The sequence below is a fragment of the Neopsephotus bourkii genome, unplaced genomic scaffold (genome assembly GCF_033783945.1).
Source record: "Neopsephotus bourkii isolate Nb327-2 ecotype Australia unplaced genomic scaffold, CSIRO-AGI_Nbou_v1 NB_1638, whole genome shotgun sequence".
Lineage (NCBI taxonomy): Eukaryota > Metazoa > Chordata > Aves > Psittaciformes > Psittacidae > Neopsephotus > Neopsephotus bourkii.
The window spans coordinates 7,130,248-7,143,612 of record NW_026902113.1 but is presented as its reverse complement, the minus strand read 5'-3'; the positions used below and the strand labels follow the sequence as shown (position 1 = coordinate 7,143,612).

The following is a 13,365-nucleotide window of genomic DNA, read 5'->3' as shown; positions in this document are numbered from 1 at the left end:
AGCTAAGGATCCTCTACCCACTCCCCCCCAGGGCAGAGCCCGTTCAGGGCCAAGCCAGCCTTAGAGACCGGAGCCAACCCGCCAAGAAGCACCCCGCGCCAGGGGCGAACGAGGCGCTCTGATTAACAGGTCTCTCTCCTCTCCCCTCCCTTCCCCTCCCCTTTCACTCACCCACCCCGGGGACCGTTCCAGCCCCGCCGCGGGAAGCAAGATGGCGACGGCGGGCTGCTGGTCTCACGAGAACTCCCTCGCTCGTGGCGGGCGGGGTCTGGCGGGGCCGATGGAGCACGCGCACCGCTGCCGATTTAAACCTGGCGGCGGGCAGTAACCGTTTTTACCTCAGCGGTGGTTCTCGGGCAGGCGTTGGCGGCTGTTACCGCGGTTTGAGGCTGTGGCACTGTCTGTTTAGCGCTCCTCTTTCCCGCAGACGATGGATTCGTCGAGGAACTTCTTCAGTAAGCTGCGCACCGTGGCCGTCAGTCTCGAGAAGGAGTTGAAACAACTGGAGCAGGCTCTACATGGAGAGAACACCGGTAAGTGCAGGCCTTGCCTTCTGTCCGCGGCGGCACACACGGGGTCTGGGGTGATGGCTCTGCCGGGATAGCCCTGAGTGTGCGGGGGTGTTCCCTGGGGACCCTTGGTTTGGGTTCCCCCTGCCCTTGTGCCTCTGGGCTCCTCTGGGCGTGTGGAGGTCTACCTTTGGTGGGCTGATGGGTATCTTGGCTCACTCTAATATGTAACTTCAATATCTCCAACAGAGGCGATCACATTCTGATGTAGAACGTACTTGCATGCTGAAATTCTAATATTTCTTTTTCTATTCCAAACCTTTTTATGTGAACGTGCATATCTAAGAACATAAAGATGTACCTCCAATGAAAGTCTTAAGTGATCTCCGTCGTGAAGTGAGTTCTCTGAAGGTAACACTTAAACTTGCTTCCTTCTTGAAAACTTGGGGAGGGGCGTTGTGTAAACTTACAGCTCTGTTTTGATTATTGATTTAAGATTTCTGTAATCAGCAGTTCTGACCCTTATTTTTATACATTTATTTATTAAGTTTTCAAAATGGATGTCAGGTTAGTGCCCAAGAAATTGTGGGTGACTTAAAGTAGATTTAGCAGTGTTTATTAGTTTGCAGTCACTGTTGGCACTTGGATCAGCAGGGGACAAAGGTATCAGGGTGTAATGGGGTGCCAAGGCGTGTGTATAGGGGAGAAGGATCTAGGAGCGGCAGCTCGCTACAGAAGAGGTATGCCTGTATTCAATGACTAGCACTTAGAATAAAGAAAATCTTCATAGAAGTTTCAGTACTTTCAGCCATTCAGTTAAACTTGTGAAGAATGTTCTTTATTTCTTTAATAAAAGTAGGAAAGATGGGCTATAGAAATGAGAAAGTGTAGAAGTAATTGAGAAGTAATATAGGCTATAAACTTGAGTGCTATGCACTAATTCTTTGACATGGGGAATTATAATACAAACTAATTGCTGTTATCTCATACTTTACGAAGTAAAAGCATATACTTCCATTTGAAAGGTTACGAGCAAGTAGCTACCATACTATGAACTGGCGTCTTAGTCCAACTTTTGTTAAGTTTTTGTGCACTCATGCCCTATATATTCCTGATATTTTGTAACCTAATTATTTGGTATATATAAGGCCTAAATTTGCTGCTTATCTTCATGAATTGAAGTTGAATACTTATTCCCAACACATGTGTAAACACCTACCATGTGGCTATTCAAAAAACAGTATTTTATGTTTCCCTTTGCCCCCAAAGGAAGCTTTTAATGCCAGTCTTCATAAGAGTTGCTCTAGAATACAAGCAATTAACAAGTTTATGAAGGCAAGTGAAATATTGATGAAAAGAAATGAAGAGGATCTTGAAGAAATAAGAAAACTGTTCCAGAAGAATGGCTATAAAACGTGTGTCAAAGATTCTACAGGTAATGTATCTTGGCAATACAGTACATGAAGACAAATGTTATTTTATGAAATATTTCTCTTTAGCTCTGTGTATATTTCTATTAATTAGAGATCCAAGTGCATCTATGCTATTTGCTATATAATAATAGCCAGAGAGTAAAAGATTTTGTTGTGATTGATGCAAGTGGAATAAACCAAATAGAAAAGCTTATATTTAGATCTCCTGGCATGCTTTTAAGTTAGTGTGTGTTGTGGTTTGATTGGGTTTTATTGTTTTGTTGGGGTATTTTTCCTCCAATAGTAGTTATATTCAGAAAACATGGTAGCAAACGTGTTTTTATAAATTGAAGAATTCTGCTGCTTCAGCTTCTCATGCATGGGAAACAGTTGTAGATGCATCTAAACTAATTCATATGTGATGATTCCATTAACTGAGTCACTGTTGGGAAAATCTTGAAATAATGTGCTCTGCAGCACAAATGGGACAAGAGAAGCACACAGAAGGATCAGGTGACATGAGGCAAGCAGTGGTAGCTTGATCATTTGGGGGAGGGAGATCCTTAAGCCAGTTGGTACACAGAATCTCTGTTAAAAATCCAGATATGCCAGATGAGTTTAAAACACTACAGCTGTCCTTACTACACACTGGTACCCATTTTGGTATCAAGGGCTCAATCTTATAGAAGCCACACCTTAAGTAACTTTCCCCAGAGTGTTAGCTAGTCATATACACAGAACAAAATTGTGGTTGTGGACCATATTCACCTCTAAGTTAAGCAATTTCAACTGTGTTTTATAAAGATATGGCAGAATGCTCTGATTTTATAGCACCTTCCTTCCTGTCCTATCTCTGCCTTTACAGAAGACTCCAAACAGACCTATAAGTTAATTTACTTTTTAAGATGCATTTTTAAGCTAAGTGTATCTGAACACATAGTACTGACACACATAAAAAGTTAATGCCTCTGTCCCACACACTTCCTGCATCATGCAAAAGTTCACAAATGTGTTTCAGTTTATTATTTGTGAGTTACAAAAATGTACAGATTACACTTTGCTTATTTCTGCAGTGGACTCTGTTATCTAAAAAGCTACTGTCTTTCATGAGGTTTTTAGTTGCTGCTTCATAACCCTTTTTCAGTTTTGATTTTCAGGAGAATGAGCATTCTAATACTGTGTGCAGTCTTCGTTCGTTCTTTAAAAACATTTTCAGTTCTGGACATATTTTGTTATTGTCATTTACATTCTATATTTTTTTATTAATTTCCACTCTTGCACTGAAATAAAACCAAATAAATATATTTAAGGTTTGGACTTGCTGCCCACTCCATGCAGGGAGAGGATTTCTATTGAAAATACGCTTGTGTAAAATTCTTACCATTTAATTTTTCCTATAAATAATATTTACCAATAGAGTGACATCAAGTCGATGTGTGACCTATATTATAAATATTGCTTAGCCTGATATGGGCTTTTGATATTTGTCGTAGCTTCAGGTTCACTGCTTTAAAATGAAAGAAGGAATCTGTTCTTTACAGTAGTGAGTTAAAAAAAAATTTAATATGGGAGGTTGGGGGAAGGAGGGGACTCTCAATTTATTTTGTAAATTATTATAACAAACTTCTGACATAATTATATTTTTTTATTACTTTTCCCAAGCAGACGAAGAGGAGGAGGAGGAGGAGGAGCAGGAGGAGGAGGAAGAGGAAGAAGTTAAAAGTGATTCAACAGCATCTGTTCAGAATAAATCTGATGAAGACAAAACAGATGATGCACCTGATCTGCCTGCTGGTACTGAGAAGTCACTGGTGCCTGCAGACCCGCTGCGTAACCCCCGGCTTTCTGATTTTGGTCTTTCACAATACAGTTTCTACAGGCCTTGGGGTGCAGTGGAAGGACAACACGCAACAAATGTGCATCAAGCAAATTTAAACAGGACTCCACTGAAACCACTGACACCCTGTACTTTGCCCAAAACACCAAAATGTAAGCTGAAGATGGACGATTATGAGTGTGTAACACCAAAACTGGAACACTTTGGCATTAGTGAACATACCATGTGTATGAATGAAGATTATACAATGTCACTTATGCACAAAACTGCTCAAACAAGCGAGAAGTAAGTAAACTGCTTCATTTCAGATCGTTTATCTACTGAATTTTCTGTAGCTCCCTCTTGCTGTATTAATTTCTTGCTGCTATTGCCTTTCTCTTTGTCTTCAAGCAGGTGATAGGTCTACCAGTTGGTTAATCCTGTGTCTTGTGTCTATTGGTGTACCATTTGAAGTGCCAAATGCTGCCATGAAACCCATCTCCTATATAGTCCTTCCCTTGACTGCACCACAATAAGAATCTTCCATACACAATCTCTTTCCGAAGGGAAATGCACAGTATATCTGTGATCTTTGCTTTCCTTAACCTTGGATTTGAGGATGTCTTGTCTGCAGTAGGTATTACATGGCCAATTTAAAGGTTTAAAAAGCTTTTAAAAAAGGAGTATAGACTCAGAAAAAAACTGTAAAGCTTTGAATGAAATTCCTTATTGTAGAAAGGATGTATTATCTCTTGGTTATTCAGTCCCACATTCCCCTTGCTCCAGTCTGCTCATGAAAAGACATCTCCAGATTTTCACTGCTGTAATTAAAATTAAAAAAAAAAAAAAAGGAATTGTTTTATACTCCTGAGGCACTGTAAAGGTAGTGAGATCATGTTTTTACACTTAATAGTGGCAACAGGTTCAACTAGAAAAGCTGAGAGTATTTTGAAGAAACTCATTGTTCTGTAGCTAAATCCTTGGTATCTAGAGGAACTGTTCAAACAATAAGAACCATATTCAAAATAGGTTGTGGAAATAATCCACCTTTTTAATCCCTGATATTTGCCAATTTACGTGACTAGCCCCCAAATATCCAGTTTACTGCAGTGGTTACATTTGGGGGGGGGGGGGGAATTGGGGGTTTTTGTGTTGGTTTTGGATTTGGTTGTTTGTTGATTATTTTTGTTTGTTTTTGTTGATTGATTGGGGGGTTTGTTTTTTTAATTTAAGATTACTGGGGGGAAAGGAGGAAGTGAAAAGATAAATTTTCTTTTAAAATAGTTTGGGGATCTCTCATTTTAAATAGCTGTGTAAATACTATCACGCTATAAAGCTCTATAGTATTTGAATTGGAATAGCAGGAAAACTGTTACTGAATCCTAAAACATGAATTGAAAATAATATAATAATTTTCAATAATTTAATTCTCAAATAATATTTAAAAAACAGGTCCAGCTTATAATGCAGTTGAAGTTCTTTTAATAACTGTAACTTTTTGCAATTTTTATACCACTTTCCCCATTTAATGAGAACTGCTTTAAATGTGGTCATCAGCCTTAATCATGGCTGTAATTTATAAATGGATACAGCCACAAATGTAGATTCTATTTCTGCAGCTTCTAGTTGAAACAATTAGTCCACCAGAGAGAAAAAGAATCACACTAGCAGCCTTCCACACTCCTAATGGTAATATTCAAATTCTCTAGAGAATTAGTTATAGCTTGATTGCTCTTCAACACATTAAGACCAAAACAGCAGAACATGCACTGGTTATGATGGATTCAGAACTACTTGAGAGGTCATAACATGGAGTCAGTAGAGTTAAAATGTTGTTTAACTGTATTTTGGCTTGTTTTGTTTATTTTGCAACATTATGTTAGAGTCAGCTTGCTGTTTGATAGAGGTTGAAACAATTCAACAATTTGTTACCTTCAGAAAGCTCTCATCTCTCCTCTTAGTGAGAAGGCTTAGCATATTAAACCAGCAAACATAAACACAAAACCCAAGGTGTGGCATGCAGGGATTGTTCCTGGCTGAAACCTGTCCAGCAGCAAAGTTCTTAAAAAATATTTATAAGATGTCAACTCTTCCAACTTCGTGTTTCAGGTTTTCAGTTTTGAAGTGGGTGAGAACAAAAATATATTTCGATGCACCCACTACAAAACTGAAACCTAAAGTAGTTAGGAAAGAAAAGAAAAACAGAAAGTGCCCAAATGAAAGTGTTTATTGTTACACTTGTTTTTCTCCATTGTAAAAATTAAAACTCATATGATTTTAGGTACCCAGAATATTTCCAACACAGCACTGACTTGAAAAGTTACTACTTTTTTCCTCTCAAAATTTGACATGTGGTAATCTAAAATACACTGCCTCAAATGGATATTTTGTTGATTTTTAAGCTTAGGCTTTTTGTGGAGAAGCTCTAAACCTAGTTCTTGTAGTTAAGATAACTTTTTACACATTAAATCACTTTCTTATAGACACATTTTTGTGTAGAATTTAGGTAAGCTTCCACTTTTTGTCTGGTATTGTCTCTTCAACTGCCTACACCCTTCTTCCACTAGAATCTTAGCTGTGAAAAAAGAACCTTAAAAATTTCAGTTTCCAGTTTTGTGAAATTACTGTTAACTGGCTTTTCATTCAAGTCAGCTAGTGAGTAACATCAGTAAACTTATTCCAAACTAAAACTGAATTTAAAATCTTCTAATGTTCACACTAATGTTGGTAAATTAAGAGCCAAAAAGGTTTCCTCATGTTGTTTGGACTCCTGCAGGCAACAGAGAATTTAATGTAAAATACTGTACTCCTAACACAGAACTGATCATCTGGGACAAAGAAAATTAGTTCTACACTGGACACCTTTTGGGTTTGTTGGTTGTTGGTTGTGGTTTTTGTTTTTTGGGTTTTTTTTTCATTTTGGGGTGTTTTTATTGCCTTGGATTGAAATCTTACTGCATTTGAAAATGTGTGACTGGACTAAACATTTGCATGCTACAAATTGTTTGGTAGACTCATAGATGAAACATCTATGACAAAATCATCTTTGAGGAAATAAATTTTTGACCTGCAGGATGATAAACATGCTAGAAAAGTGATCAGGTTGGCAGTATTCCTGTACTTGTGATTTCTTTGTATTACTTGAGAGCTAATAAAGGGTTTTGGTTTTCAGGTTGGTTAAAGATGATCATGAAGTGACTGTACAAGACATGACACCCAGGAAAATCATGGTCACTCCTGGGTCAAAATCAAAAGTGACAACTGATAATGGTAAGTTAAAAAAATGTGAAATAAATACACATATGTGTTTTTTATATAATGCATGTGTAAATGCATTGTAAACATATGGTAGGCTTTTTAAACTGTGTTTTTTGTTAACTATAGTTAGTTCAGGCCCAGCCATTGTATGAGCACTAAAATCAAGAAAATGGAATGTTGTTGGCTTCTGTGGGAAAGTGCCTTGTTGCAGTATAAATCTTTGCTAATTCTTCTACTCGCATTCATCTAGAATTATGAAGAGGGATCCATTATTTTGTAACTGCTACTTTTCCTTATTTGATAAAAATACTGGTTTGCCAACTTACCCTTCCCCCCCAAAACCCCCCCTTAGAATACCTGTTAGGTTTCTTTAAAGATGAGAAAGAAACTGTTTGGAAAGAGACAGTAACTTAGATCTCTCAAGAGTAGTACTAAAACTTCTGTGAGAGGAGATGTAATCTGTTTTCTTGAAAACAGAATCGTAGAATAGAATCATGGAATGGTTTGGGTTGGAAGGGACCTTAAACACCATCTAGTTTCAACCCCCAGCCGTGGGGGTTGAAACCTTCCGCCAGACAGTTTGTTCAAAGCCCTGTCCAGCCTGGCTTTGAACATTTGAGACAAACATAGGAATAACTGAGTATGCTAGAAGCTAAAGCAATATTGATTTAGGTTGAGCTTTTTCAGTTATCTGCTGTAGTGGCACTAGATTTACTACTGTTTTTTACATTTTCAGGTCTTATGGAATTCTGTAACTTGGATGGTTCCTTATACTAAAAAGTAACTAAAATTATTCGGGTATTTTAGAACATGCAAATATATGATAAGCTAGCAGACTTGGAGAACTAAACTGAGGCACTGAAACTGATAATGTTTATATATGTGTGTGTGTATATGACATTTTTATTATCCTCCCCTTAATTTCAGCAGCTAACTGGATGGCTTCTCCTATGATGCCTGTGTTCTGTACTCCTGATGTGAAAACCCCTTACAGATCAAACAGTACAGTATTATCAAGGTTACCAGAGACAAATGAACAGCCTCTTCCCAGTCACACAGGAACACCACAGTGCCCAGATTTTGAAACAAGATGGATAAAAGAGGAAGCTAAGTTCTTAAATAGCAATTCTGTACGTTTTCACAGACTTTACCATAAACGCTTTTTCAAATTTCAGTTAAGATTCCTTTCCAATACTACTTTTTCTTACATCATTGTAGATCTTTCTAACGGTAACTTTGTAAGAACACTTAATAAATACTAAACTTAAATTAACTGAAGGCATTTAATATCTCTTTTGTAGGAGGTGAAGCAGGAGGGGAAGACTGAGTTGGTGACAAAGAACGATGAAACAGATAAACAACACGAGGACAGCATTTCTTTTGCTGAGAGCTCTGAGTATCTTAAACATTTCAGAGACCCTTCTCCTCCCAAAATAAAAGACTATGACCAGTTACTCAATACTCCTCCACCTCCAGAAATAACAAAGATACCAGATGATGTTCTACAGGTTAGCTGATGTACTTTATTTTTTTCCCTAAATAGCTTTAGTATCAGAATAGTAAAATTAAAGCACTTATCAAATTTTGTTCTTCAAAAAGAAAGAGTTCTCTGCTACTTATTAAAAATTCATAAATTGTAATCCTGTTTTGAGTTCTTAAATAATTATTTTTATTCCATTTTAATGTTTCCTGTAGATCCTGTGCAAGTATAGTGGTAAAGTAGACTCCAACACCAAAGAAATGGAGACTGAGACAAGAAATGCTACAAAATACGAAAGTGATGTCACAGATTACTGCAACAAAGAGAACAGGTATGATTAGATTTTATGAATTTGCTTATGTATATTAAATTATGTATAACTTAATTTGGAGAAGCTATGAAGATGCTGTAATGCATGTAGAAATTCATGCAGCTGCTTGCTCTTCAGCTACAAAAATAACTCTTATTGATATGACTAAATATTCTTTGCCTGGTATCTGACTGCCTTTTTGTAAAGAACAAATGTTATCATTGACAAATATTATAACTGATTGTGTTTGAATCCTCCCATCTCAAAAAAATTAAGGTAGAGTTTTACTGTTTCATCATTTGGCATATTTTGCTTCATGGCAATCAAAGCGCCAGTGAATGCTTTCTTCTGAGTAAATTTAGGCAATAAAACTGAGGAACAGGAGAAAGCTATATAAGTGACATGACCAATTTCACAGTCATTTTGGCAAAGACAAAGTTCTTTGAAATACAAAGCTGCCTTATGAACAATATGCGAGGTGAATTAGTCTACAATAAGTATGAGTAATCTTTGAACAATGGAATAATAGCTTTTTAAAATAACTCAATTGATTTGAGTAGAGTATTTGTGACAACTCGATCAAATGTAGCTATTCCTGATTTAATATAATGTATATTACACTTGTTGATTATTGGTTAAACTTGGAGTCAGCACAGATTACTTAGGTAAGGTGTACAGGGAGCATGTATAGTGTCAAATAATAATCACATCCCACAATGAGACAGATAAAAGTAAGTCTCTTAGTATGCTTGGAGTTGTAATCCATTTGAGTACTCAAATAGAGGAAAGCTTGACCCTTCTTTTTTTTCCTCCTCAAGGTAATAAAGTTCTCAATCTCTGTGTCTTTGGCTAATTCAAAATATAATTGAGAGAAGTTAATGAACTTTTCTGGATATAATTCCAGAGGATATCCTGAACTTTTCAAGCCAAACATCTGAAATCAAGCTGAAGACCATGCTGAGACAAGGTTCATCAATGTGAAATAATCAATGGATTGTAACAAGCTCAAAAAGCAGAAGAAAATACTGGTGGGAGGAAAGAGTCGTACAAACGAGAAGTTTTTTTTTAATGGAGACAATGTTCATCCATGATACAGATACACTTGTTTGAGCTCACAACTTGTGCTTCATTTTTTATTGAAACTATTGGCAAAATTTATTGAAGGTTTTTACATGCATGTGCTTTAATACATTTCAAAGAGGACTAGGGTCATGTTTGAGGTAGTGTTTCAGTTCTTCTCACCTCATTCTCATGTTTGTAAGTATTTGTTTGCTGTGGGGTTTACAGAAGTGTAGTTAGGTTGCAGTAAAGGGAAAGTCCAGTTTATTGTGCCAGACAGTGGATATCTCTGGTTGTTCCGGTAACATCTTCAGGGCTGAGTTTGAAGTGTGTGGTACTTCAGCAGTATTTGGTATCTTCTACAGAAGCAGGCCTTTTTTTAAACTGGAAAATTAAGTCCTGCTTTATTGTTTAAAGTACTATGCTATTAGTCACTTCTGCAATACTAAGACATATTCCTGCATCAGTTACTGTTACTTGACAGGCATTATCTTATGCTGCTGCTTCTTTCTTAATATAGCTTTCTTACATCGATATTTTATTAGGTGCTATGCATGTTTTCCTTTTGACAGTATAACCTTCGTAGCCCTAAAAGGACATGACTTCTTATTCAATCAAGGTGACTCATGTTCAAATATGAATTACTTGAAAATGTCTTGCACAATTTGTACTGGTTACATATATCTTCAACTGCTGGGATTATTTGATGGCAGGCATGTAGGTGATCTTCTGCTGCCATGTGCATTCTGTAAGTGGTGGTGTTGCTTGCATCCATCCCTGTAATAGCTGACCAAGCTTAAGTTCTCAGAGCTGGTTGGCACTTCTTTGGTATCTGGTAGTCAATATTTAAATCTCTAGTAGAAAAAAAAACCTTTATTTTTGTCCACAAGAAATCCCAGCTACGTATCCTTCTGTGGAGCCGGTTTGCTGTTTCCAGTGTCAGCTATTTCTCTGAATGACTTCAGGACTGCCCTTATCAGCTGTATGTAGTCTTCCTGTTGATGGCTAAAATGCTGTCATTTGCATGAGGGCAGGCATGCAGCATATGATAAGGGAGATGAGGAGAAGAGTATGCTTTTCTGAACTTTCTGGATACAGCTGCACATTTTTAAGTCCTAGGGATATGCAGACATCCAGAGATGCCCCATTTTTCCAGTTGATTTGAGGTATCCTGGTTAAAACCTAGCAAATAAAGGTGCCTTTTTCCTGCTATATAAAATCAACTGGAGAAGATGATTTTTCTACTAGGTCTGGCCTGAGCATACTGTCATTTTTCTGTGTTAACTTCTGTTTAAAAAATATGTATTATTATGAGTCAGTCTTTGAGCTTGATTAACATTTTTGAATACTACATAAATTTGATGGCTGCTATAAAAACCCTTACTTGTTATACCCAACTCCTGAAGTGAGGGAAGGCCAGACTTGCTTCCAGCATCTTCACAGACTAAAACCACTGAATGGGCTGGATGCTAGGCATGGAATTTCATGGTCTGAAAACTGTACAAAGCATTCTGCTACTGAGCAAGAATCTTTCAGCCTGACAGATTTACCATTACTAAGCAGGAGGGTTTCAGAGCCTCCATTCTCCATGTACTTCATGGCTACTCTCTTGCCCTGAAGCCAGGTAGATACCCTGAAAGGCTCCATTTAGCATGAATCAGAACAGGAACAGCACTGCTGTCCTGGACCTTGCAGTGTTTCTCTCCCCCACCACCTTCAACTAATGAAATTCTCAGAAGGTCTTCTAAATGTTTGGGGTTTTTTTTCCCCTAAACTTCCCTAAATGGCTTTGGACTTCACTTTCTTTTTATCCATTAGGGAGCTGTGGAATTGTACCCAGCAGTGCTGGGGTTCTCACCATAAGCCACTGGCATAATTTTTCTTGCCTATTACACAATGTTTTCTGCTACGTTTCATAGCTATTTCATTAATATGGAAGAGATTCAATTAATATTTTGAGATACAAATTATCTTCAAGATGACAATTGAAGTCTTGATCTTCTGGTTTACTCAAGATACTATGACATGATGCTGGCATGAGACTTTCTGGAATTAGATATGAAGTTTGACTAGCTAGTTTTGTTTTCCTTGCCTACAGTATTACCCTAATACATGTAATACTGCTGTTTGTACTTGTATTATTCTTTGTAGCAGGGCCATGGCTCTGAAGGGGATATAATAAAAAATTAGTTTTAGATTGTCTGGTTTTATCTTTGAAAATCTTTTAGATTTCAGTAAGGCTTAAGCAGTAGGTTGAGTATCGGGGGTGGAGGAGGGGAAAGTTGGCAGAAGTGAAAGCATAAGCTGTGTTGGAAACTGATCTGTGTTCAGACTAAGCTGGGGAGGGAAACTTGTGCCTTTGCTTTGTCTTTGTTTTCTTTACTCATATCAATTCTGTCCCACAGCTGGCTGTGTGGCATGAGTTCAAATACTGGAACAACTAAAGATGTAACTATGGGGCTGGAGGAGCATAAAACTCCACTTAAGCCAGCACTAATGCTGAGGAAAGGCTTATCGCACTGCTCACTAATATAACACATCAAAGAGGGAATAATGCAAAAGAGCTTAGAAGTTGCACATTGGCTTGTGGGGTGAGTGATAACAGCTCTGGCCTGTCAGAAAGTGCAGTTTGCATAACCAGCTAAATAAAAAGCAAACACAGTGGTTCTGTAAGGGACAGTCATCACCTGAAAACAAACAAAATTGACTCAGAGTATGGTTTTGTGTTGTGCTTAATTTAGTTTAATTGTTGGATGCTTCCACTTGAGGCTGTTTCACCAGTTCTCTTGAAGAGAATCTAGGGGTTGGTTTGTTGAACAGAATTTAAGTTGGTTGTGCAGTTTTGTGATGGATTCCTTCCATTTGCTGAGCCACTGAAAGGACAATTAATTCTGTTTTCTCTTCTAGTTTGTCCTCCCCAACAGTAGTCTCAAACTTGGCTTCTGCCAGATATAAGGGAAGGGTGAAAACAGATCACGTCATCAGCAGTAGCCTGCAGTCAGGAAAGACTGAACCCAGCACAAAATTGCACTTCAGTGTTTAGGGACATCTGGGAAGGACCCAAAAAAAAGAACGCCTTTAGTTTTCCTCTGTTTGCTCAGGTTCTTAATTTATTATTTTTTTTCACTCTTTAAAGTACATCAAGTGTGTCAGCTAACAGGAGCTTCTCTCCACAATCCCATTTGCTGTCAAAGGAGCATCTCAGTTGTTCTGTCGAGGAATCCCCTTACGGTTGTCAGTGCTTTCTTCTCTGGGAAATATTTTGCCTGAGGTTAAATACAAATAAAGATCTCACAGTGAAATGAAACTTCTCAGATAGTCTTTGAGTGGGTAAATGACAACCATCACTTTTAGTGCCTTCCATTGTGCATTTATTGACATGTTTATAAGTCATTGGAGCAATAACTGGAGTCCAGATTTACGATCATAGAATAGTTAGGGTTGGAAAGGACCTTAAAATCATCTAGTACCAATCCCCCTGTCATGGGCAGGAACACCTCACACTAAACCATCTCACCCAA

General features: G+C 37.8%; 1 protein-coding gene and 1 long non-coding RNA gene across 4 annotated transcripts; both read left to right on the top strand.

Moving 5' to 3' along the window:
* Window positions 1–410: 410 nt before the first annotated feature.
* On the top strand, window positions 411–9,749 carry SKA3 (spindle and kinetochore associated complex subunit 3). 3 transcript variants are annotated; one of them, XM_061374328.1, is made up of 9 exons: window positions 411–533; window positions 856–905; window positions 1,779–1,949; window positions 3,610–4,043; window positions 6,910–7,007; window positions 7,923–8,125; window positions 8,309–8,503; window positions 8,691–8,806; window positions 9,690–9,749. In XM_061374328.1, exons 1-9 carry the CDS (start codon window positions 431–433, stop codon window positions 9,721–9,723), a joined length of 1,404 nt encoding a protein of 467 aa, XP_061230312.1. In that variant the 5' UTR covers window positions 411–430; the 3' UTR covers window positions 9,724–9,749. The 3 variants fall into 3 exon arrangements, with proteins under 3 accessions (XP_061230312.1, XP_061230311.1, XP_061230310.1); XM_061374327.1 differs by having other exon boundaries at window positions 856–920; window positions 7,926–8,125; XM_061374326.1 differs by having other exon boundaries at window positions 856–920.
* A 21-nt stretch (window positions 9,750–9,770) lies between these two features.
* On the top strand, window positions 9,771–13,252 carry LOC133223540 (uncharacterized). Its single transcript, XR_009728601.1, has 2 exons — window positions 9,771–9,813; window positions 12,250–13,252. It is a non-coding gene; the product is annotated as an uncharacterized LOC133223540 (long non-coding RNA).
* The last annotated feature ends 113 nt before the right edge of the window (window positions 13,253–13,365 follow it).

Bases quoted from the DNA above. Each gene is read 5' to 3' on its own strand.
- SKA3 (XM_061374326.1), top strand. From the start codon at position 431: ATGGATTCGTCGAGGAACTTCTTCAGTAAGCTGCGCACCGTGGCCGTC. The intron at 534-855 runs GTAAGTGCAGGC...TGCATATCTAAG, and splicing joins TCTACATGGAGAGAACACCG to AACATAAAGATGTACCTCCA. The intron at 8,126-8,308 runs GTACGTTTTCAC...GAGGTGAAGCAG, and splicing joins AGTTCTTAAATAGCAATTCT to GAGGGGAAGACTGAGTTGGT.